Genomic DNA, 23,970 nt, shown 5'->3' with positions numbered 1-23,970 from the left:
ATGCTTGTTTATCTGTCATCTGCCAGGGACTGACGTGGCATTTCTGTTCTTGAGGTGGAGGGCTGGTCCCACAGCCTAGACCTGCAGTAATTGCCCCATTTGTGCAGGCAGGCTGTTGGGGCTGCGGGTGCCTGGGGCTGCGGGGGCTCAGCGCAGCCCCTGTGGGGCGAGTGGCAGCTCATGCCAGGGAAGGGGATGCTCCCAGGCAGCCACACCACGGCGTGGGCCTTGGCACTGCCTGGGCTTTCCATCACAGCTCAACCATCCCTTTCTCTCCCTAAGGGTGAGACGCCACCACCACACCCAGGAGACCCTAACACTGGCAAAAAGCAGAGGTGCGCACAAGGAGGACAACCAGAACAACAGCCTCTGAGAGCAGCACAGCCCCTGCTGGAGCTTTCCTCGTGGGGCCAGCGCACACCCACCCACCCACCTTCACGATACTGGGCCACCGGACTTGTCCACTGCTGCCAGGACACTGCCGATAGCCCAGGACAGGGCGGCCGGGTGGGAGCTGGGGCACCCGCTCCCTCTGCCTTCCACTCCACAGCCGGCAGACCCTGGGCATGGGGGGAGAGGCTGTGGGTGCTGCCTCTGCGATTTGCCACAGTCAGTTAGACTCAGATCCTATTATTTTGCTTTTCTTGGTGGAACGTGACTGTGTGAAAATGGATGAGACGCCACCCAGTATTCACCCTTTTGGCTTGGCTAGCCAGCATCACAGCCCTTAGTGCTGCCTGCCAGGCAACTGCCAGCAGCGTAACCGAAGGGTTGAGCATGCATCATTTGCAGAGGTGTCATCACTAGTATCAGTCTTAGTGGCAGGTCTGCGACAGCACTGTGGGTCCAGGCTCTGTGGAGGTCGGGACTCCCGCATGGGCTCACAGCTGGTTGCTCCAGATGGAAGAGGCTGCTCTCAGCTGCAGGATCTCCACCAGAGCATAGCAACAGAGATGGCCTTTGCTTGCAGACACTCCTGGGAATGTTTCAGGAGTGTGGGCATGGAGGGCTGGAAGTGGTGATGAGCTCCTTCCTTAGCTGGGAGGAGGCAGCAAAGGTTTCCCGTCCGTCCCCCCCTCTGTCCATGCTGGTTCCTGTACCCATTTCTTGGAGAGCGGGGCTGGCATGGTGCGTGGTCAAAGCATGCAGACAGATGTGGAAATGAAAAGGTAACAGCCAGGCACTGGTGAATAACCAGCATCCAGATGCTTTTCCAGGACAGCCTGAAAAACCCATTCACCATCACATTAAACTGCTGCAGCTCACTGAGTCTGATGGGTTTTGGCTTCCGATATCAGAGGTGAATTTGAATGTGTATTTTTTAATCTCTCTACCATTGAAATCATGCCCAACTTAAGCAGCTACTGTTTGCAGGAACAGCTGTGCTCCTGGTGTGGTCTTTGCCAAGACTGAGACTGGACAAAGCATTTCTATTACAGTAATGCTGGGAATGATGCTATTATTTAAATGCTTTGGCAGACCCGAGGTTTCACCTCCCTATTTGATGTTTTTCCTATTCTCAGTAATGAATGCGTGATGAACCATTTGCCTCCCATTTACCTAAAGGTGTTCTCTGTATCCCCTCTGCCTTCCTATCTTTCTCTCTGGCTAAGTCTGATCAACTAAAAAAAAACCTGAATAAAACCAACAGCAAATGAAAGGCTCCTTCCCAGATGATCCAAAATCAATGTTACTTCTGAGGTTACTTGCACAGCAAGTTAGAATGTTCCTCCTGCCTAGAGCCCACTAGGACTTTACTGGACTCTCAGTTTAAATCTGCTTTTCCCCAGCTGAAGACTGATTTCAGACACCCTCTGCCTATGGAGCTGTGGATTCAGTCCATTACTGACACAGACTGTGTGCAGTAGACTTCCCCGTGGTCTTCATAGCTGCTTCTGATGGACTGACACACAAAGAATCCCTCTCTCATTGATCTGATGATGTCTGGCTGGTATGCTTTGGGAAATGTGTGATTTACGCATGTGCACAGGCAAGCAGCCATCCCTGTGACTGGTGGGAGAGGAACATCTCCGTTCCCCTGAGCAAGCCTGAATCCAAGGCAGGGGATTGCCTGTCTGAGCAACTGACCAGAACATCCTGTCTGCCTGTTCCACCTCTGCAGCGGCAGGTAGTGGGCATCCCAGCACTGAGTACCTCAGTCATAGTTCACCCCTAAAAATAAGCTTTAGTCCCTCCTACAACAGCGCTGGTGGGGTGTCCCACTGCCAGCTGCTCCCTAGCTAGCATATGACCTTACTGGGTTTACTGCCGGCACGCAGCAGCCACATCTTCCCCTGCTCAGTATGTGTGTGCAGGGCTGGGGAGAGCGGAGGGCAGCAGCATCGCTGTGTGCTGCTAGGGTGGAAACGACCAACCGGGAAAGCATGACCCTTCTGTTCAGGGAGCTGCAAAGCTGCAGTGGAATTAGTTCACCAGTAAGGGGTTATCAGAGTCCTCAGAGGGGGTCATTGCAATGGGAAAGCCACCTTTCACAGCACAACCAAATTAGTATCATTGTGTTTTTGCTCTCCCCTTCCCCAGCAACGCTTGCTTTCAAGCAGTAAGACCTCTGAGCAGAGTAGGGGTCTCCATGTCTCTGCCTCCAGACTTGTCATTCCCAGGGAAGCTAGCCAGAGCACCTGCAGTGTTTTCCATTGATCCTCTGTTCTTTGCCCAGTCCTACACTGGGTCTGGGGCCAGGCACAGTCAAGAGGGACTGTGCCAAGAGTTGTACCTGCCCCCCACTCAGCGCACAGCTACCATCGCCTCGCTCTGGTGTGCATAGTGGAGAAGTTTGTACACCATAAATATGTTTATCTGGGGCCCCAGACAAGGAAACTAGCCCTGCTCATCGCTGGGGAAAAATCTGTTGAAATACCGTTGTACTGGCTGACGAGAAAAAAACAAACCCTTAAGAACTTAAATGGTAAGAACATCGCATCTTTAAAAATTCCCCAAAGACTTCTAAAACCATCTCTCCTTTCGCCTCTTCCTCTGTAAATAGAGGCACAGTCTCAGCTTAATCACTACCAGGCAACAGGGAAAAATCTTTAATTACTTGATAGCAGAACTTCACAAAACTTCTAAATATGAACAGCCTTCCCCACCCCTGGCACAACTATTCTGGCACGGCCCCTTAAGGACTGCTGCATGGACAACTTGTCCTGTCTGCATTGCAGGCATGTAAAAATAAATATTTCAAGGTCAAATACTTCAGGAAGAAAAAAAAAAGTGTATTTATTTAGCACAGCCTAAATTGACACTTAATTTTTGTAATACTTAAAAAATCTTTTTTTTTTTTTTGCATGCTTTGCAAGCTTTAGAAGGCTGTGACCCTCAGTTTGATAAACACTGCTTGATAGAAAGGGAGCATTTAACTCACAGGTACTCACAGAAAACAGCCTCCAAGCCAGCCCCAGCTGGGAAGACCCAAACACCATGCCCAGGCAGTGCCATGTGGAGCTGGTCTCTGTCACCACACAGATGACAGGCACAGCTCTTGCCAGGTGTTAACAGCCTGTGATGGCCAGGTCCAGCTACAGCCAGAGTCCACACGGACAAACTGAACAGGCTTTTACAAACACTTGCAACACGCTGTTTTGCCAATAACTTTGCTTTTGCCTGAGAAGCTACACCTATACCCCAACACCTACAGCAGCAAGCACCGCACCGTTTCCATCTGACAGCCTGTCTCTGCACTGTAGCTCAAACACAGTCCAAAGCCCCTCCTGGAGTCCCACTGCCCAGCTTGCCCAGAGGGCACAGCTTCACATCACCCCTGCCCAGCAGCAGCAGCCTGAGGAAGAAAAAAGCCAACCAGCAACACCAGTTGTTTGAAGGAACAGCTTTTTTTTTAATAAAGAGTACAAAGTAGTAAAACTCCTTACACAAGGCGCTGTGACAGCTGTTACAGAGATGATCTGGGCTCCACCATGGCCCTCATGGTGAAACGCCAACGAGCGCTGTGTGGAGACGAAGGACATGAACACGACACAGACCCACCTGCCCCCACCAGCTTCCATAAACCTGCCCTCCCCGTCCCACACTGCGCCTCTGGCCGGCCCCTGTCACTTCACCTGCCTGGCCGGTTCACTCACGCCGGGTTGTTCCTGCTGTCCCACACCACGGCATCCCACACGTGTTCAACACGAATAACACACTGAACCAAGTGACCTGTCTGAGCGGCATGCATACAGAAAGGAAGAGTAAAAACACAACCCGACCAAACCCACAACAACAACAACAGAATTTTAAGGCTATGCATAAAACAAAATGAAGCAATATCTTAAAGCTAGGTAGCAAGTAGCATTTGTGAAACATAAGGCTTGAGGCTTATTTATTCTTCAGAACAGGTTTATTTGCTTTTCCTTCTTAAACACCAATGTACCATTTTTCTTCCTTCGCTTGAACAGGGATTTTGTTTCCTTCTCGGCAGGGACATTTAACTCAGGGAGGTTATGTTGGAGCGGCCTCCCGGGGGCGCAACGATGCGCTTGCTCGCTGAGCGAACTCCTTCATCAATCTGGGTACCTGGGAGTGGACAAGAAAGCACAAAGTGAAGGGGGAAAGCGAAGTTAAAAGCATTTTCTTCACAGCACTGAGCAGTCAGGCAGCCTGGGGTCTCACCAAAGGGCCTCCTGAGGCTGTCTACAGCAACCTGCTCCCTCTCTGACTCCAGGAAAGACCCTGAGAGCAGCAGTGGCTTGAATGTCACTGTAGATGCTCCTCCGTGAACAGACCCATGCTGCAAGACCAGGGTCCGATGCTGCACTGGCACCTCCGTGGCCACAGTCCTTCTTGCTTCTACTGCAAGGTGCAGAGGGGTGGACGGGCAGCTCTGGCCATGTCCTTTAAGGGACACGCAGGGTCTCACATTGCCGTGCTCCACTCTTGTGCTCAGCTTGCCCCAGGCTATCTCCCAGCTGCCCCCTGCCCCAGGCCAGGGGCTGGGACAGCATGGCCAGTGGCTCTGCATTCTCCCAGCCCAGCCGCCGCTTTTGTTCACCTGACAGGCTGAATCCAGACTGATGGAGGTTCCTGACGGGGGGTGTCTGCCGTGTGGGGGACCCCCTGGTTGACCCTGCAGGGGTGCCCCCCTTGGGGGTGGTGGTCAGGTCAAACACGGGTCCATCATACATGCCCCGGGGCACAGCATGCATCTCCGCCATCTGTCACCAGAGAGAAGAGGACAGTGACGCTTCTCTGCTCCCAGGGAGCGTCCTGCCATGGCAGTGTCAGGCTGCAGCGATCCTTGGCTCCCCAGTCCCACCGCAGAGGCAATTCATGCTGCCACCGCTGTGCCCCTCTGTCCTGCATGCCCAAGACCTTCCTGCAGCATTGAGGCCTGGCACAGCCCCACCACCCACCTCCTGTGTGACGGCCTCCCTTCACTCCTGCCCTGCAAAGTGTGCAGTGCCTGGTGCAACAGGCAATCCCTCAGCATGGGTTTGTGCTGTGTGGATGGAGGAGAAGGCCATTTTGCCCAGTCTCCTCGTTTTTAACTCAGCACTTCCCTCCAGACTCCTGCTGCAGCAGGACAGCAACAAGGGCAGGCATCACCCACTGTTGACCCAGATGAGCATCTGCCTCCAGTGGTGGCACACCGTCAACACTAAGGTCAAAGCTCTCTACCCAGGCCTTAGCTATCCCAGCTGTAGGTTCAAAATACACCAGTTTGCAGTACTGTTTCCAGGGTCCACAGAGAACAGCCAAGGAAAACCTATCAGTTATTAGGGAAAAGGGCAATCTGGGTTAACAGTGTCCCAACTATGTCTCCTGGCGTTCCTGTCTCCTCACCTTCCTCCTGGCTTTGATGCGCTTGTAGACATAGTCAGGGAAAGGGCTGCTGGGCAGGAAGCGTCCAGTCCCCTGGGTCACATGCAGGTTGCCATCCTCCAGCATGATCTTCCCCTGGCATATGACAACCAGTGGGGCCCCACGTAGCTCCATCCCTTCAAAGATGTTGTATTCAGCCGCCTGCAGCAACCAGGGGATGATGGTCAGGAGGGATGTGAGCACTGCCTGCCCACTCAGGGCTGTTTAGTCCCCCCTCGCTGCTGAAGTCACCAGTGCAGGGAGAAGACACCTCTAACAGCCTCGCCTGCCCCAGAGGCCTCCTTTAGTTCACTAGTCCATCACACTAAGAACCCACCAGAGCTCCCAACATGGACCAGGACCTGCTGCTTCGGAGCTCACTGTGAGCAAGGACTCCAGCAACAGAGGAAGGCAGGGCCTAGGCTTGAGGTAAGGCATGAACAAAGCATGCTGGCAAACTCAGGAAAAATTTGTACCAGGAAGAGGAACCCAGATAAGGAGAAATGCACGTCCTTACACCTGCGTGGGCCAGGCTCAGAAGAGCAACACAGCAGGGTGAGAAAAGCCCTGTGTGCAGAGCCCAGGGCTCAGAGACATCCTACCCCACAGTCACAGCTGGCATCGCCCAGCACTCAGATTCAGTCCTCCTCCTCCTCAGAGCCCAGCATGGCAGGGCAGCACCAAGCTCCCAGCAGCCAGGTAGCCTTCAAACAGTGCTACTCGCACCCCACTCTCCAGCATTCCCACAGATGAGCAGAGGGCTTACAGATTGATGGGTTTTTGCCGTGACGATCTTCACTGCATCAGGATCCCATATAACCAGATCGCTGTCTGAGCCCACTGCTATTCTCCCTTTCCGTGGGTACAGGTTGAAGATTTTTGCAGCATTAGTGCTCGTCACAGCCACAAACTGGTTTTCATCCATCTTTCCTGTGGCCTGCTCAGACACAAAGAGAACTAAGCACTCTTTTGGGGAAAGGGAGAGCTAAGAGCCCCAGGAAGCACCAGACTCACTCCCACACAAGCTGCTGGCTGGCTGGGCCCAGACCGCTGCAGCTAATCTTACTATTGGCATGAGACAGACCAAAAACTGGGGGCATAGTCACAGCTCCTGGCTGTTCAGCCTGAACCCATGACAGCTGCCTCTCCCGCTCTGGCTTGTTTTGACTCTCAAAGCCAGAGAGGAGACAGGCAGCTGGGTGTCCAGCTCTGTGGGGGCAAGAACATGGGTGTCCGAAGTGTCCGTCAACCCTGCCCAATCTTGCCCTCTCCCTGGCATGACTCTTACCACTGCCTTGTCCCAGATGACAGACATTCGTTCCTCTATGCCGTTGGTCCCTTCTGGGATCGCCGTGAAGTTGTCTTTTCCAATTGCTTTCTGTGCAGTGCTGAACGTACAGTGGGCACTTCCTGAAACCTGCAGGTCACCACTGAGGGGTGGTGGTAACAACAGCATCGTCAGTTGTTTTGTGGTTAGTCAACAGCAGGGACACGAGGGACATGGATCTCCTCTGGGCACGGGTGGCCCCTGGCTCAGTTCTGTTTTACTCTCCACCCTCATTTCAATGGCTCCTCAGTCTGAAGCCTTCCACCCAACTCATCCTCTGTGACAGCCACATCACCTGGGGGCATGGGGGCAAGAGAGCTCCGCCACACTGCGCTGCCTGCCTGGGACACGGACAGCATCCTGCACACAAGAGGAGCCAACAGCTCAGCTCCCAGGGAACAGGGTGGCCTTTGTGTCAAGCCAAAAGATGTCCTTCCATACCGGACTCCATCATTTGCACTAACACAGAGAAAAAACCATCCCAGTGTGAGTCAGAAAAATAATTTCTGGCAATTTGTCAGGTCTGCTTGGGAGAGCAGCCTTTCTGCCACACAGGGAGAAAGAGGCCTTTCCACCCGAGGACTGTACCCAGAGCCAGCTCTTTCGTTGTGTACTGCCAGCTCCTGTACCCTGAGGGGCAAGCGCAGCCCTCCCCTGCCCCACAGGAAGCCTGCTGTGGGCAGGTGTCACCCTGCCTCTGGGAGAGGGGACACGGCTGCAGGAGTGGGCTTATGGGGAGCTGAGCCTGTGGACTGCCCGCCACTCACACTGCCAACCTTCCCCAGCAAGGAGAGCACCTCAGCCTGGCTCCAGGGCTCTGGCCTGAGACATTTTGTCTGGCAGAAGCTCCTCTCAGCCCCTCATGGACACTCACAGCATGAGCTGCAGCAGCCAGCAGTGCAGACCAAGAAGGTGTGCTTGCAAGTGCAGGCTGGTCCAAGCTGCAGCCTCTGGCCCAAGCTACAGCATCTCTGCCACATCACTGCTACAAAAGCAAATGCCCCCCATGGCCACATGTAAATCTGACAGTGGGGTGAAGAGAGGCAGGACTCTCCAGAAGCAGCTCTCTCCAGGAGGCCCAGAAAGGCTTCCCTGCAGTGCTCTACAGCAGGTGCTGCCCAGTGCTGTTATCCAGACTCCTCTGCCCAGAAGGGCTCACCGGTCAGATGACATGCCCTGACCCATCCTGATCCTGACAATGATGGCAGAGGGCAGGAACAAGCAGAGCCTGCAAGCTGCCAACAGGCAAAGCAGGGCAAAGAGCTGCCCATGGCTCCCTGGAAGTCACCTGGCTGCTGCTGGGTCCTCAGAGAGCAGTGGATAGGCAGCAGCTGGGAAGTCATTGCCACTGGGCGAAAGGAAGCAGGCCAAATTCTGCCTGCATGAGGCAAGTGGCTGAGCACCTGGCTCCCAGACAGGCTGTGCCTGAACCCAGGATGGTGAGGACACAACGGCTCTGCTCAGGGCTGCGAATCAGCCCTAATCCACTGGTAATCTCCATCTTCCTCTGATAATTTCTGCCATATGTCTTACTGACTGCGCAGCCAGAGGCCCAGGCTGATGACACAACATGCTTCCTAATCTCCACCAGATTTGTGCCGGTGGAAGAAAACAAGCCATCCAGCCCAGCTGGAGCCTCGCAGCCTCTGCTCCTGCTGAAGCCTCACAGAAAATGGCATGGGAAAGGGGTCAGAACAGATGCCTGTGGGCTGCAGGGACTGGGAAGTGCTCTGGCCCCTCCTCTGAGGTCTGGGGTAAATTTGAAGTGGAAGGGAAGGATTAGAAAGTCAGTTCAGGAGCTGGGCTCACTTTTCCCTGCCAGTCCCTAAGACCTGCACCTATTTCATACATCCAGACTGAGCAGAGGCATCTCTTGCTCCTTGACCAAGCAAAATCCAGGGTGAGCTGCATATTCAGACCCCAAACGCACTGGCACCTCTCTTACACCAGCCATGACATATCCGCCCTGGCACACCGCAGGTTTATCCTAATGTGCTGCTCTGCCGAGACACCTCTTACTGACCAGTGATCCCTTGCTCATCTAGTCAGAGATGTTTACAGCATTACCTCAAAGGTCATTTGAGGGGATCCTCAGTGTCAGTCATTCCCTGGTTAACACAGACCAGCCACCACATGCAGAGTTAGACATACAAACACAGGGTGAGAGGGGCGTGTGATTCACACGCGGCGCGTGGACAGGGCCAGCAATGAGCTCTGCGTCCCTAGCTGCTGCGCGTGCCTTGCCAGTGAGAGGATGGAGTATAACTGTGAAAGGTCAAAGCAAATTGCTGAAGTGCTTGTATTGTTTGCTCTCTATTTTCAACAAATCCCTTCCCCACCCCCTTGCCTTCAGGGTGCAAAAATGACCTACCACCCCTGTCAGATGTGCACGAGCTGCTCTTAAAGGCCTCATGCACTCTGCAGGCTGTACTACTGCTCACCTGTACAGGCATGAGAAAACATCTGCTTTGTATTCGACTGGTAAGCCCCCACCAGCTTGTGACAACTGTAACCCCTCCACCTTCTCCTGCACTATTGCAACCCAGGCAGCCATTCCCCACCCTGCACATGCAGAAGGGCTTCTCCAGCTTGGTGAATGCTTTCATTGACAAGTCTGTGTTAGCTGGTCCTCATTTCTTTGCCTTCTTCAGGGCATTTAAAATGGTTCATGACTACTTGCCCTGGTATTTTTCGCATTACTGACGTTAAGCTTATAGTGCCTCCCCAGTCCTTCCTCTGCTCTCAGAGATAAGCCACCACAGCTCTGAGCCAAAGCCATTTCATCAGTCAGCTCATTAAATACCTACAGTGAAGTGGTTCAGGTTGGACTAAGGTCTACACTGCCTGGGTATTCCCTAACCTCTTCCTCCCCTATCCAAGGCCAGAGTCTGCTTCGTCCTGCTAGCAGCATCACCCAGCAGAGCTGTCACTCACCTGGCCAGGAGGGAGTTGATGTAGTCAGGAGTTGTTGGATCTGGGCTCAGAGGTGGAGAGACCACAAATGCCGCAGCCTTGGCCCAGTTCTTGCTCCAGTAGTGTGTCCCGTCGGTCCCGAGACTGGCTGTGATTGGCTCACCAAACACCACATTGCCTGGAAAGGAGGACAGAAAGGATGCTGGTTTGGTGGAGCCTGGAGACATTCTCTGTTCCACAACACTACCAACAGTCTGCCATACGCAGAGGACAGCCAGACCCACATTGGGCTGTCCCACACTGCCTGCGTGGACCTCAGGTGCTGGGGCAGGCAGGAGGGACAGCAAGGCTCACATTAGGGGCGAGACCTGCCCACCATCACCACAGAGCCCTCCTGCTCAAGGGCACAGATCCTGCTGGCACAGCAAGCCTGGCTGGAGCATGGCACAGGAAGGCACGGCCACAGAGCTATGTTCCCCAGAAGACACCGCAGAGAGACAAACAATGCTGGAAACCTGGCCTCCTGCCCCAGCACATGGCTGCTTCCCAACCTGCTCTGCCCCAGCCATGCTCCTGGGAAGCGAGGCCCCTGGTCCCTCTAGGCCCTCCTGCAAGCACTGGTGTCCCACGCTGTAGCAGGGGCATTTCACCCTGCTGACTTTGGTGACAGCCACATCTCAGAGCTGACCAGCAGCGCAGGCACACCTGGCAGGGGTCAGGCAATCTGACGTGCCCACATGTGTGTGGGGAGTCCCTGCGCTCCACCACCAGTGACAAATGGAGCCCCCGGCCACATCAAAAGGCACCCGGGAACCTCTGAGGGGCCAGGATTTCAAAGGGAGGCCAGAGCTATATGCAGCAGCTCAAACCACTTGCACATGGATCAGACGAGTCTCCTCAGAGAGCCCTTCACAGCCACAGACAAACTTTGGTGTTTAAAGCACCGCTCCTACCTGCAGTTGTTGATGTTACCTGATGTGACAACAGGAGGCGGCTCCATGTGGCCTGATGCAGTGTCCCCGTGCCCTTCACAAGTCAGGTAAATCCCTGAACTAACTGCTCCCCAGCAGAAGGGGAAGCACTGGACTTGCACTCAAGGCACAGTGGCAGTCTTGGCAAAACAATCATGAGGACATGGGCACCACTTAATCCAGCTGTCCAGGATCCCAGCAGCAACAGCAACGCTGTGTGCAGCAGCAGCTACCACTCACCTTTTTTTCTGGCTTGCGAGATGAGGTCAGCAGCACTTTTGCTCATCACTTTAGTCACATAGAGAGGACAGTTGGTCTGGCTGGCAATAGTGATGGCCCGGAAGACAGCTTCTGCTTCCAGCTGGAAAAGAGAACAGTGCAGGGCTGCAGAGGAGTACTGGGTGAGTAGGGAGGAGCCCCTGTTCCTCTCGGCACACCACGGATTGCTGCTGACACTCTGTGCCCTCGGTCTTACCCTGGACTCCCCAGGGACAGGTTAATCAGGGAGACCTGAGGGGTGAAGCCTCAGTCTTCCTAGGGCCTGGCCCAAATCGCAGGCTACAGCCACACAACGCTCAGCAGGGGAGTGCTGTCTGGACTGTGCTCGGGGTCGAGCGCAGAGCTGCATCGGCTGTTTTTTCCACTGTCTGGTTCCAGCTCTCCTGACAGTCAGAGAAGGCCAGGGACTGCTGCCCGCACTTGACAGCATGGCTCACTGGCTTACGCCAGACAGCGAAAGGGTCTGCCCCTTCAGACCGCTCACAGATCCAGGCTCTCCTGCGGCTGTGTTTGGTTTAACCAAACGTCACCCTGCCTGTGGCTGGGGTGCAACGAGCTATGCGCTGGCACGCTGTTTGCATCACGGTCTGGCTGTCCTGCAATACAGCTGCTGCTCATCCCAGCCTGCTGACACCCGCCCCATGTTTCACTGTCCTGCTGTTAGCAGAGGGTGGATTTCGATCACAAGGGATATCTTTGGACTATTACATCAGCCCGTGCTCAGCCTGAGCTCAACCCCCGAGATTCTCCAAGTGTTTGCTCTACAGTTTGGCTTCAAGCTTCAGCATGAGAAAGTTCAAAACAGAAGCCTTAAAAAGACAATGTACCAATCAGCTAGCTCCCGGGGGAGGCCAGGACTGCCAGCTGCAGGGAACGCAGTAACTGCCTGCAGGCCAGGCAGCTGGCTGTGCAAGCTTAATTCTCCCAGTAGCAGGAGAAGCAGACCACTGCACCCAGACACACATGCACTCGTACACCTCTTGTACTTCTGCAGGCCTATTTGCTGCACAGTGAAAAGAGGTTTTTCTCTTCTGCTTCAAGACTCCTTAAAAAGAAATTTAAACAGAAAACATTTCTATCAGCCCACTTATGGACTTCGAGTAGTTGACGGGGTTTAACATGTGGATAGGAGCCAACAGAGCCATCACTGAATACGCTTCACAGCAGGTTACAATCTGGAGCAGCACCATCCTGCCCTACCGGGTCACCACCATCACCTGATAGAAGAGCATGTCTTTAACCCCCACTGAGGTCTCTCCGGGACAAAGCAGACCCACAGAGCTATGGACCACTCTCCCAATGCTTTGCCATCAACCTGCAGGCTTTACGGGGGGTAGCAGGGTCATCGGTGCTCTACCTAACATTTTCCCAGGTAGAGTATGTTCTGGAAGAGGGACACTGTTTATTTTCAAAGGCAATGAGATCTGGATTTAGCTGGACAGATGATATCTAGAGCCTTCTTGCACTGTTGTCAGTTGCGTTATGCTTTAATGGCATTTCAAGATCAAACACTCAACAACGTTTTACCAGCTTTGGACGAGAAGAACCGCAGCGCTGTCTTATGATAATAAGACAGTTCCCAAATCCTGGCACAACCACAGCATCCCGTAATCGTGGGTTAGCTTGCCAACTAGTGGCAATGGGTCTAGAGCCATAAAAATAAATGGCAGTTTACACATAGAGGGACTCTGATCTATTGTATTTGATATTGAGTCTCTTCCCTGTACAGGTAAATGCTTTACACTCTCATACTTCAGAGAGAATAAGCACTGTATTACACTAGGCTATATATGTTGTTACCAGCTATAATACAGTCAACTTCCTACACTTTTAATTTAAGCCAACTGATTTTATTTCCAGCAGACCCTGAAGTACAAATCCGTCCCAGTGTTCCCCTGCTCAGCTTTGCTATTGTACCAAATTCCTATTGTTCTCTTCTTTCACATGCTGTGGAAAGTTTAAAGCACCTCTCAGCGGGGAGCTATCTCAAGAAAACCTGTCTAAAATTAGACTCAACTCAGATTAATGGACCAAACAGAAAAATACCCTGCAAGCTAAAATTAGAAGTAATCTAATTAGTGTCTTGACAATGATTTGTAACCAGGGAATTCCCCCTCTCCTTCCCTCCCACTCCTTCCACCAATGGCTTTGCCTGTCTGATTTTGAAACGCACTTTAGACTCTAAACAGAGATTAAGCAGGAAGAGGCTGGAATCTGTCTGCACTCAGACAGACATCAACGGTGAATTTTCAGAGGAACTAAAACTCACCATTTGATTCTCCTCAGGCCTCTCACACCCATGGGAGCCACCTATATAAGACAAATGCTCCCAAACCAGCCCCAAATACTGCTACAGCCATATAGACCTTTTTGTTGATCGATTAACCTCTGAGAGACTCAGAAGCCCTTGTCTCTGCTAGGAGACTCAAGCAAGACTGAAAAATGTTTGTCACAAACATGCACCTCGCTCTTTCCTGAGCTGATGATGAACAAGGCAGTATTGCCTGTATAAATGGATACCCATGGATGCATGCATACACACACACAACCCGGATGCTTGCTTGGCCCCACTACATACACTAAGCCCTACTGTGACTTGTGGGGATAGCTCTTCAGTGCAGCAAGGCTGGTACTGTCATTTGCACCTTACCTCCTCAGGTCTGCTCAGCACATGGCCCTCGGGGCCGGTTATTCCCATCTCCAACATCCTGGTTTGCTCCTAGGACATTGAAAGGACAGAGGGATGTTACAGGGCTGTGAACTATCAACGACACAGAAAAGCAGATCCCTCCCGTGTCGAGCCCTTCCCTCGGGACTGCCACCACCCTGCATCCTGTGGGGCCACCGCGCACAGTGAGAGGCTGCTGCACCCTCAAGGAGTCTGAGAGAGAAAGAGGGAGGATGGGGAAACAGGAGGGCTTGGAGGGACCATAGACACCAACTGAAACCTCTTCAATGAAACAAGCACAGTGTGGAGGGAAAAAGGGTACAAAACCCCCCAGCTCCATGTATAGCACTTGATGTTTACAGTCCCTTTCTAAGGCCCTCCCTGGCTCCCCTTCTGAAAAGCAAGTAGTCCGAGTAGAAACTATTGACAAAATAATCATTAAAGCCAATAAAAAAATTCTCATCCCAAGGTTACTCCTGGGTCCCCAGTGCTGTTATTTAATAATTTGGAAATCAGCAAGTGCTAAATCATGTCCTGTATCGATTTCTATAGAAGCTGGTGGTGTATGGTGTTAGTTCCAATATTAACATTATCCCAAGTATTTCGCTGTTATAATTAAGGACCATGGATAATTGTGTGTGTGTGCACCACATGTGCTGGCCTGCCTATCTCCTGTCTGTACCCTAGAGACTTCTCTTGTATTCCCTCGTTTCAAACGTCTCCCTTTGACAGAGCTCAAAGGAAACATGCAGGGGGACTTCATGGTCTTCCCTGACCAAGGCACTCGGGGATCTTTCTGACGCGACCCTCACACCTTTATCCACATGCTGTCGCTGCCTGTGGCAACGCATGTGTTTGCTCTCACCCAACACCCGCCCTTGACTTGCAGAAACCACATGTAGTTGCACAACAGGCAACATTTCTCCAAGAGGTGTTGTGGGGCATGAAGTGGATGCACAGCAGCAGTAATATTAAGCCTGTAAGCAAGCAGTTTTATGCACTTTTTCTCGTGCCTTGTAGAGTACTGAGCATATTATGGGCATTAAATAATGCCACCAATCTGTGTCAAGACTGTGTAACTCCTGCAACGATAACAGATGTGTTCACAGCTGTTGGAGGAGTGTATCAAAGGATGAGGCTGCACAGCAGGTAAGTGCTGTGTGTCACCTCCTCTGACACGTTCTCTGCCAAGTGAAAGTGCCAAGCAAAGACTTGACAATACTCGCGTCTTGCTCTTCACCCACCACGAAGCACTCTCCCACCACCTACAGCATGTCAGAGTCTGAAGTCGGGAGCTCTGCTCATGTCTATTTCTGTTCAGGCCATGCATCGCATCTCTTCCCCTGCAACCTCCTCTCCTATGTTGACCAAACTGGAGAAACACACAGTCACCAGAACCCCTGAAATAAAATGGACTGAAATGGCAAATGGAGAGGACAAATCCTCCGCCTTCTTCTTGGGAACCACCACCAGCAGATAACTACAAGCATCATTCTTTGTGCTAACAACATGCTGAGCCCCACATCAGCGTGGGATTTTTCAATCAATCCTGACAGAAGGAAGCAATTCCCAGGGCTGTGAAGTGCTACCAACTAATAGTTTTGGGGCATTTTGTGGTTAGGCTGGTGCTGAAGTAGAGAAACTCTAGCCAATACAATTCCTCTGATGACTCTTTGCTCTCATGTGAAAAAGCCATCCAATTGTGCACTGCAGCTCTAAAAAGTCCAAAGAAAAACTGATCGTTGCAGTCTGAGAGGATGTTCAAAGAATGACCCCTTAGTTCACACTTCTTCAACTCCCAAGAATGAGACAGACAGGAAAAAACTAGTTGCAGAGCGTAACTGAGCAATGTCTTCTCCGTCTTAATGAAAATCAAAACATTTGGACTTTCTCTCATCCAGCACCAATTACAACACAGCGGGCCAATACAGACTGCCTACTTGAACACCAAACCACATCCCTCATAACAATTCCCTTGCAAATCCAGCTCCATTAGCCAGCTGCTCGCTTGCAGCAGGGAGAAGATTCCTCTCTTGCCATGGCACTTTTCAATACACTTTAACTCTCAGCTGATTATGTGCAAGGCAAAGGTCTCTGCCTCTCCACACTGAAAAAGAGCTGCGGTTGGAATGAACATACTGTACTTGATGGCCCACTCTCTTCCATTTAGATAATGGCTAATACACTATTTCAGATTTGCTTACGAACCACATACTCACAGCAGAAAGTCTTCGTAAATTTGATATTGCTGCTGAGCATCAAAGAGATCACCTTGCAAAAGATGTCCATGCAGCTTTAAAGCCATTTTGCTAATGCCCCACGCCAAATCTGCCTGGGATAGACTTTCAGTCCCTGCATACCAGAAGAGTAGTTAGTTACCTGTGCAATTATGTCCCCATTTTCAGCATGAACTTGAGCTATGGCACCCAGCTCTGCCAGGCAGCTGAATATCTCATACAGCTAAAACAGAGACAAGAAAAAACGATTACCAAGCAGACAGACTGCCCCAGCCTGTGCATGGCCTCGGCACCCCACACGGCCCTTCAGCCGAAGGCCCTGGCAGCGGCAGGGCCCGGCGTGGGCACGCTGGGACCGGCTCTGGCCGTGCCGGACAGTGCTCTCCGAAGGCCGTGGCCGCCGGTGGATGCTCTTAGCGATCTCCACGCCAGACCTCTGCCCCCACCGGCGGCGCAGGGGCCCGGCCAGCCCGCAGCTGGCACACCATGGCCGCAGCCTGGGGGCAGCCCTCGGAAGGCAGCGAGGGCAGAGGAGGGGAACCTCGAGGCCCGGCCGCCCGCCGCCCCAGCCCGCCCAGCATGGCTGCCGCGTCCCCCGCTGCCCCTCGCATCGACGCAACCAAGGCGGCGAAGGGGGTCTCACCTCGGTGTTCGACATCTGGTACAAATCCTTGTAGGCCATGTACACCATGAAGGAGTTAACTCCTAGGGGCAGAGCAGAGAGGAGAGAGGGGTGAGCCGGGGGCTCTCCCTCCCAGACGGTCTGGTCAGGCTGCCTGCTCCGGGCTGCCTTCCCCACCAGCTCATCCGCAGGGCACAACTCCCACTCACGGCTGCGCAGGACCCCAGCCGGCGCTCGACAGCGAGAGGACGGACGACAGCACAGTCGCCCCTTGCCCTCCTTGGCGAGGGGACGCGGCTCGCCACGGCCCACGCGCAGGGAGCGGAGGGCAACAAACCTTTCTCTTGGACCATGGTGTGCAGCTCCTGCCGGATGCGGTCGCTCCAGCGGGGGATGTCCACGTGCAGCGCGTAGTCGCAGCAGGCCTTCCCGTCGGCCCGCTCCCGCCACCGCTCCAACGCCTCTGCCAGGCTGGACTCGGGGTCCGGCACCACGTGGTCCACTGCAGCGGCACAGTGGGGGCAAGGGGTGGGCGAGGGCTCCCCTCCCGGACCACCCCACCGCGGCCCTGCACGCTGCCAGGCATCTCCGCCATCCCAGGCTTGTCTCCTCAGCAGCTTCAGGGCAGCTCCGAAGAGGCCCCCACCGCCTCTGCCATGTGCCTGGGCTCCTCCAAGTGCACTTATCAGCAGGGAAGCACACAGAGCCTTTGCTTAACAGCCCTTGGCACAGGACCAGGGGCTTTTACAGGCTTCTGCTGAGAAATCAGCTGGAAGCTGAAGGGCCTCGTCCTTCCTCACCCCCACTTCCATCCCATTAACACATAGCCTCCTCCCACGCTGCCATACTAATGCACCTTTTATTGCCCACCATGTAATCCCCTTGCCTTGCCGCAGTCCATTTCACACAACTTATTTTTTTGGCCCGGGGGAAGCAGAAACAGTGGGGGGAGGACAAGAAACCCAGTCCTTTACTGGAAGGATCAACAGTTGCTCCTGCATCCCAAGGAACCCTGCAGCATACACAGCTGTGACCACTGCACAGCAGTAAAACCTGGACCTCAAACCAGCACACAGCCATGGCCTCCCCCAGGGAACGATCTGAGAACTCCCCTTCCTTTTCCATTAACGCTGTTTATTTCCGAGCAGTGCGGGATGCCAGGACATTGCTCTGTTCCTCTGCTCAGAATCCTCTAAGCATCATGCTGCCCTATTTTTATTTAACAGGGAAAAAAAGTTATGCCGTTGTTCCTTTTTGAGGGTCCCAGGGGCACCAGTGGCTGTAGAGAATGAAACACTGCAGAATATGGGATCTGCAAGGGCAAGGGGTCCTATGCAAATCTCCTGTCCCACCACTTCGTTGTGACTAAGGACTCCAAAGATTCATCCCAATCCTAATTCTCTAGACTAAACTGACAGAGATCACAAAAAAGATGAGCACACTGTCATGGACCTTTAAAACAAAGACGACTGAGAAAAGCAAAGAGAAAAACAGATAACTGGGCAATGTTCCAAGAGTGCTGGCTACTGTCATGTACAGGACCTGCCTGCTGCACTCACTGATCATGGTAGTTCCACCAGCCAGGGCCGCTTTCGTTCCTTGGAAGAAATCATCCACAGCTGTCATCCCCTTGTATGGCATCTGCAGGCGAGTGTGGACATCAATTCCTCCAGGGATCACCATCTTCCCATTGGCTTCTATGGTTTTGACCCCTCCAGGGACAATCAGATTGTCTCCAATCTGCCTGATGAGATGATACCAAGATGGTACAAAGGAAAACCAGCCACAACATAATCAATGAACAGTTCAGTTAGGGAGCAGCCTGGTCAACTCCCACCTATGGCAGAAGTGCCCCACTCCCACACCTGGGCTTGCAGGAGCCAGCAGAGTGAAACCACCTAACTGCAGCAAAATGCAGGATTGTCTGGCTTGCTTAAGCCTGCGATTTGCATAGTCCAGGGGTGGCTGCCATCTGTCCGACTGCTCTAGTGGTGTCTATGATGGCACCTGCTGTCTGGGGCAGGCACTGGGTTGGGGTAGCTGAAGAGTATGGTCTGATGGGCACACAGATCTCTGCAGTGTATGGTGAGAAGCTGCCTAGGACACTTCATACCCCACAGACTCGTGAGTCAGACTCCTGCAAGCGTTTCCAGTGTAGCGGTCCTACCTGTTCACCCAGGGTGCATGCTCACAAAACCTGACACCAGCCCTGCTTCCAGTAAGCTGCACCCCTAATCTCTCCTCTCGCCCATCCTTCTGCCCACCTTAAGTAAGGCTCAAGCCTGAAGCTTACTTACAGAGAAAGATGATTTCCCACTGTAATGCCACAGCTGCTAGGCCAGCTCAGGGCTTGTCAGGGACTTGTAATGCTGCTCACAGCACAAAGTCCCAAGGGTAAAGGGAAGCTTCCCTCCAGAGAGCTGGGGAGGAGCTCACAAAGCTCACAGCATGGCTGGCTGCAGCCCGGCTGAGCTCACAGCACAGCCTGGAAGCACTGGGCTCACTCTCCTCCCAAGGCGCACAGAGTCCTCCCGTCCCCAGGACCTCCCTTCTCACATTGTCTCCTTCATGCTCCTGAAGGACATCTTTGCTATCAGCAGGACCATGATGTAGTGAAGGCAGCTAAAATCCCAAGTACCTAAAAATATCTTCTGAAAACAGGAAACGTAAAAAGTTCCAGTATACATCTATTCACAACCTAAAATACTATTATAGTCCTCTGGAGTTTGTGCTGTTCTAGCACACAACATTCTCCTCCCTAGACATACCCAGTCCTCCTGCAGGCCAGGTCACCTGAACCTTAGGACTCCCTTCACTCAGGCTCCCGCCCCCTCAATCCCTTTATCTGTCCATATGTAGCACTCAGCCTTCAAATCTCTTCTTTCAGAAATCCTATTTTCATCAAACCTTCCTCAGTCTTCCCTGATAAATCAAGATAAAAGACAAGTTGGTTTTAGTGGAAAATTTCTGGTTTCCTTGGCACACTAGGGAGGTAAAAGAGGAGCAAATTCCATTTTTGCATTTCATTCAACCTTAGTCACTTTGCAAGTTTCTTTCCTTAGCGTAACAAAAGTTCTGTTGACAAAACTGCTTACTCCAGTGTCCTCACAGCAATAAACCAGCAGCTCTTTCCATCACTTTTATTCAGATGAATCCATCAGCAAAGGATTTAAACTGCTCACTGTATTCTTACCAGAATTCACTTGCGAGAACATTTCACTTCCAAGGCAATGAAATTCTGTGACCTCCAGGCTGCAGACCAGAGGCTAAGTGATTTGCCCAAGGATACCCAGAAAGTCTGTGCCATAGCAAGACCTGAAGCTGGCTCTGATCCCTGCCTGGGTACAAGTACTAGTCAATCATGAATGCTCTTGTCCACCAGCTAAAAACAGCCTCATAAAAATACTTCCTGATGTACTTCTCTGCTAGACTTTTAAAATATACCATCCTGGGAAGGCTGGATATTTTCCTCTTACCATAGAGCAAGCAATGGCTTTTCAAGTCTCTCTGCTATAAACTATCACGGTTCTTTCAATTCACCCAGCTTGGAGCTGGTCCCAATGTGATACACTTGCCACATTTGAACTCCAGCCTTTGAACAATGGAGTTATTACTGCACCTCTGAAACACACACGAAGAAGCTGGGGGGCCCTAGAGGTTTGCCTGCAATTCCTGAAAATCTCAGGGATGCAGATGACCTGCAGCACAGCACTGTCCTTGTTAGGGCTAACAAATGGGATCTTGTGTGGGGTCATTCATACTAATACTGTTAACACAGGGCAAAACAGGAATCAAAGATAAATCTTGTTCCTGGTGCAATTAGATGCAGCTTTGTTGTACAATGCATGCTGTATCACAAAATCACCAGCCCGACTGCAGTTCAGTCACTGGAGTTACTATGGAAACACGTCAGGCAATCACATATGTGCTCACACACACTGCAGAGAGCTGACCCTCTAACCAGAGTGGGCTATCAAGTTTTACTGGCTGGCAAGTTGGCAACAGACCACATCGACAAAAAGCCAATAACCATCTGACCTGAAGCTGATCTAAGGGGAGAGAGAGATAACAGAAGTCCCATACTTACTTTATGAGGCCATCCTCCATGTAAATGTCAGCATAGAATGACTGGTCATCATTAACTATTCTCCCTCCTTTAATAAGGAGACGATCACTCTGTGAAGGGAAGAACACAGCAGTTGTCAGCAGCAGGCAATACACATGCTTCTCAGCAGCCAGTTTGGTGCCCTTCTTGGGTGCTCTCCTACTGCATCAGATGGATCACCCCAACAGTCGATACTGCAGAAAGTTCACATCTGTACCAACACTTGAAACAACAGGACAAGAGGAAAGGATTGACAAAATCATATTCGTAAGGCTGTTTCTGAATGGAACAGGTGCTGCCAGAAAAACCATTGAGGCAGAATGAGTACAAAGGAGAGTCACTGGGGACACAGCAAATATGCTTCCATAAAATATACAGAGACAAGTCAAAAGCTTCCTACACCAGGTCATTATGCACATAAATCTGCAGGCAGCACAAGCCACACACCAGTATTTACAGCAAGTTTGTTACTAAGGGCATATCCTTAAATCTTATCCAAATACCATGCGAAATAAGTTGCATTAAAGAAGACAATTTAAATCTCTCTCATCTGTTACCACCTTGCAAAGACCACCAACAGGAGAGGCAACCCTGAAGATGGTGGAATCCATCCCTCCCCTACAATGCTCAGCGTAGTCCTGAGGTATTTCACAACGTCACAGGTCTACACACGACCCAGGAAACATTGAACTGTGTTACCATCTTACCATTTACCACCTCCTCTCTTCTCCTTTCTACTGACCTAAGTGGCCAGCAGCCTTCTCTGAAGGAGCACAGCCAGACAGTGGAGGAGCATCCAGACCAGAACTCTCTTATGCTCTTCCTATATTCATGCTTCTGGACCTGGGCAACCCAGCATACACTGATGGGAGAGAATGGACACTGTCCTGTGGGGAACAGACCCTGTCCTGAGGAACTGGGAAGGCTGAGGTCCTGCTCTTCTACCTCCACCTGCACAAGTCCAAACACCAGCTGCAGGCAGTACAGGGGCAAACAGCCCGATCTCACACACGGCTCACATGTATTCAGGTGACATAAGCTGACAGCGCTGTTCCAGAGAATATGCAGTCTTCCTGACTGCTTAAAATGCCTTCAACAACCCTCCAGCTTCCAAGCTCCCCTTATTTTCCTCTCTGCTCCCCGCCAGTGCCCTCAGCCCAGGTTTTGGCATGTGAGTACACCCCCCTTCCACAGTCTGAGCCTGGACCACGGCTGACCGGAGCCTTCAGCACGGCTCGCAGGCCAGCCTTATCCTGTGAAGCTCTTGCACAATTACGTCCTCTACAGGGAACTGGGTTTGCTCTTCATCTGCCGCCCCTGGGGCGATTTCTGGAAGTATCACCACAGTGGTGCTAATTCGCAGCTTCCTCCCTGGCAACAGAAAGATGCAAGAGAATCCCCCTGTGTCCCTGCAGCTTGCAGCAGCCAAAGCCCTGAGACCCGTGTGCGTTTTTACGGCAATCTCATCCACAGACAGTCAAGACAAAGAAACTGGGTGGGGAAAGGATCAGAATGCACGGCGCTCTCAACCCCGGCTGCAGCTCAGCGCTGATGCAGGGGGAAGAGCCACAGTCTCTCCTTGCTTCCCAGACCAGGGCCTTCCCACGGCTATACCGATGACCAGCAACCCAAGCTCCAGCAACAGGGATCTACCTTCCCCACTCAGCGCAGCTTAATGCCGATCAGGAGCCTTGCCTCCCACCGAGAAAAGCGCACAGCTGAGTTGTTCCTCTGTTCCCCTCCCACCCACCGTCCTCCCTGACAAGCAGACCCGGGGTCAGCTCCCCTTCTCCCCTGACCTAAGCTAACACATCGGCACAGAGGTCTAGCAGAACTGTGCTGTCTCAGGGGGGTCTGGAAGCAAGGGCACATTGCTGGTCACAGACCTCCCCGCACAGCTCCCTTAAACAGCTAGCTTTCAGAGATTACAACCAGCACACGAAGATACTGGCCTTGACTAGCAACCTGGGGGACCATTACCACCTCTCACTTGCAGCCCTTTTCCTCAGGGACAGCCAAGGCTCGAGGACAGCCGGGTGTGTGCTGGCCCAGGAGTCCTGGGTCCTCGGGCCAGCGCTCAGCCTGTGCCACGTCTCTCCCCGATGGGCACACGCCAGGCAATGCTTGGCTTTGGGGCTGAGGACCCTGTGCACAAACAAATGCTGTGGACTAGCTGCCGATTCTCCTCCTCCGCCGGCACAGGGCGCTTGTCCTTCTTTTTGTGTCTATCCAGTTGTCACCTCACTAACAATACTGTAATTTTAAGTTCAAAAACCCCTAAAAGAGCAAAGTGTGACCACAACCAGTTGCTTATAGCCTATTGGTCACACAGGGCAAGCAGCTGAGCTGTGGCTCCCATGGATGCAAATGATGAGTATTTAAGTAACAGTACAAGAAATGCAGATAGAAACTACCAAGCAACAGTATCAGGTGTCAGCTATGGAAGAATCAGGGCCACAGTTAGAAACACAGAGAAGAAGATTCTTGTTTTATCTTTCAGTCAACTGTAAAGAGTTTCTCCCACATAACCAGTCGCCTGTGCCCTGGCAGATCCTCCTTGGCTTTACCTAGCCTACACGATGAGAAAAAAAGAGTCTACCTGCCCAGATCCAATAACACAACTGGGCCTCCAGTATTTTTTGTCTTGCCCATACCCTTTAAACCTTCCCAACTTGCTTTCCCGAAGTCCCTGGAGCTCGCTCTCACTAGAGCACAGGAATGCCAGCAAATACTGATGCTGGCCTGCCTCTCCCTGTGCATCAGACAAGAGAAAGCAAAGGGAGACAGGCAAAGGCGGCATGGGGGCAGGAGACTGCAGCACTTGACAATTACTGAATAAACTGTTAATATGAACTCAGAAAATATGCCTGGCCACAAACACAAATGGTCATTCTGTGGCAGATGTGAAGGGCTGCTCAGTGCTAACTCTGTTAGTACACAAAATTGTGAGGTCCATAATGGCTGGAGCACAAACAAGGCGCTCATTCAGGGGATCGGGCGCTGCCTCAGGGCCTGCCCCGAGCCCGGCTGCCAG

At 52.3% G+C, this 23,970-nt stretch overlaps 2 protein-coding genes across 6 annotated transcripts in view; one reads left to right on the top strand and one right to left on the bottom strand.

Annotated features, from left to right (window-relative positions):
- Window positions 1–1,742, top strand: part of STK32A (serine/threonine kinase 32A) — a 36,184-nt gene extending 34,442 nt beyond the window's left edge. For both annotated transcript variants that reach the window (XM_075056245.1, XM_075056246.1), the window contains one exon: window positions 283–1,742. In XM_075056245.1, coding sequence (XP_074912346.1) covers window positions 283–373 — 91 coding nt within the window. In that variant the 3' untranslated portion in view covers window positions 374–1,742. The remainder of the gene's footprint in view (window positions 1–282) is intronic.
- Window positions 1,743–4,332: 2,590 nt separating this feature from the next.
- DPYSL3 (dihydropyrimidinase like 3) overlaps window positions 4,333–23,970 on the bottom strand; it is a 41,715-nt gene continuing 22,077 nt past the window's right edge. For 2 of the 4 annotated variants that reach the window (XM_075056288.1, XM_075056291.1), the window contains exons 2-15: window positions 20,919–21,007; window positions 18,391–18,575; window positions 17,169–17,333; window positions 16,853–16,914; window positions 16,352–16,432; window positions 13,955–14,023; window positions 11,266–11,386; window positions 10,076–10,232; window positions 7,103–7,244; window positions 6,581–6,751; window positions 5,797–5,976; window positions 5,006–5,168; window positions 4,627–4,848; window positions 4,333–4,530 (exon numbers count right to left, since the gene is read on the bottom strand). In XM_075056288.1, the coding sequence (XP_074912389.1) occupies window positions 4,442–4,530; window positions 4,627–4,848; window positions 5,006–5,168; window positions 5,797–5,976; window positions 6,581–6,751; window positions 7,103–7,244; window positions 10,076–10,232; window positions 11,266–11,386; window positions 13,955–14,023; window positions 16,352–16,432; window positions 16,853–16,914; window positions 17,169–17,333; window positions 18,391–18,575; window positions 20,919–21,007 (1,896 nt within the window). In that variant the 3' untranslated portion in view covers window positions 4,333–4,441. The remainder of the gene's footprint in view (window positions 4,531–4,626; window positions 4,849–5,005; window positions 5,169–5,796; window positions 5,977–6,580; window positions 6,752–7,102; window positions 7,245–10,075; window positions 10,233–11,265; window positions 11,387–13,954; window positions 14,024–16,351; window positions 16,433–16,852; window positions 16,915–17,168; window positions 17,334–18,390; window positions 18,576–20,918; window positions 21,008–23,970) is intronic. The other 2 variants (XM_075056290.1, XM_075056292.1) reach the window with 1 other exon arrangement.

This window comes from Buteo buteo, chromosome 24 (assembly GCF_964188355.1).
Source record: "Buteo buteo chromosome 24, bButBut1.hap1.1, whole genome shotgun sequence".
NCBI lineage: Eukaryota > Metazoa > Chordata > Aves > Accipitriformes > Accipitridae > Buteo > Buteo buteo.
The sequence above is the reverse complement of the archived record's forward strand: the minus strand, read 5'-3'. Positions and strand labels throughout refer to the sequence as shown.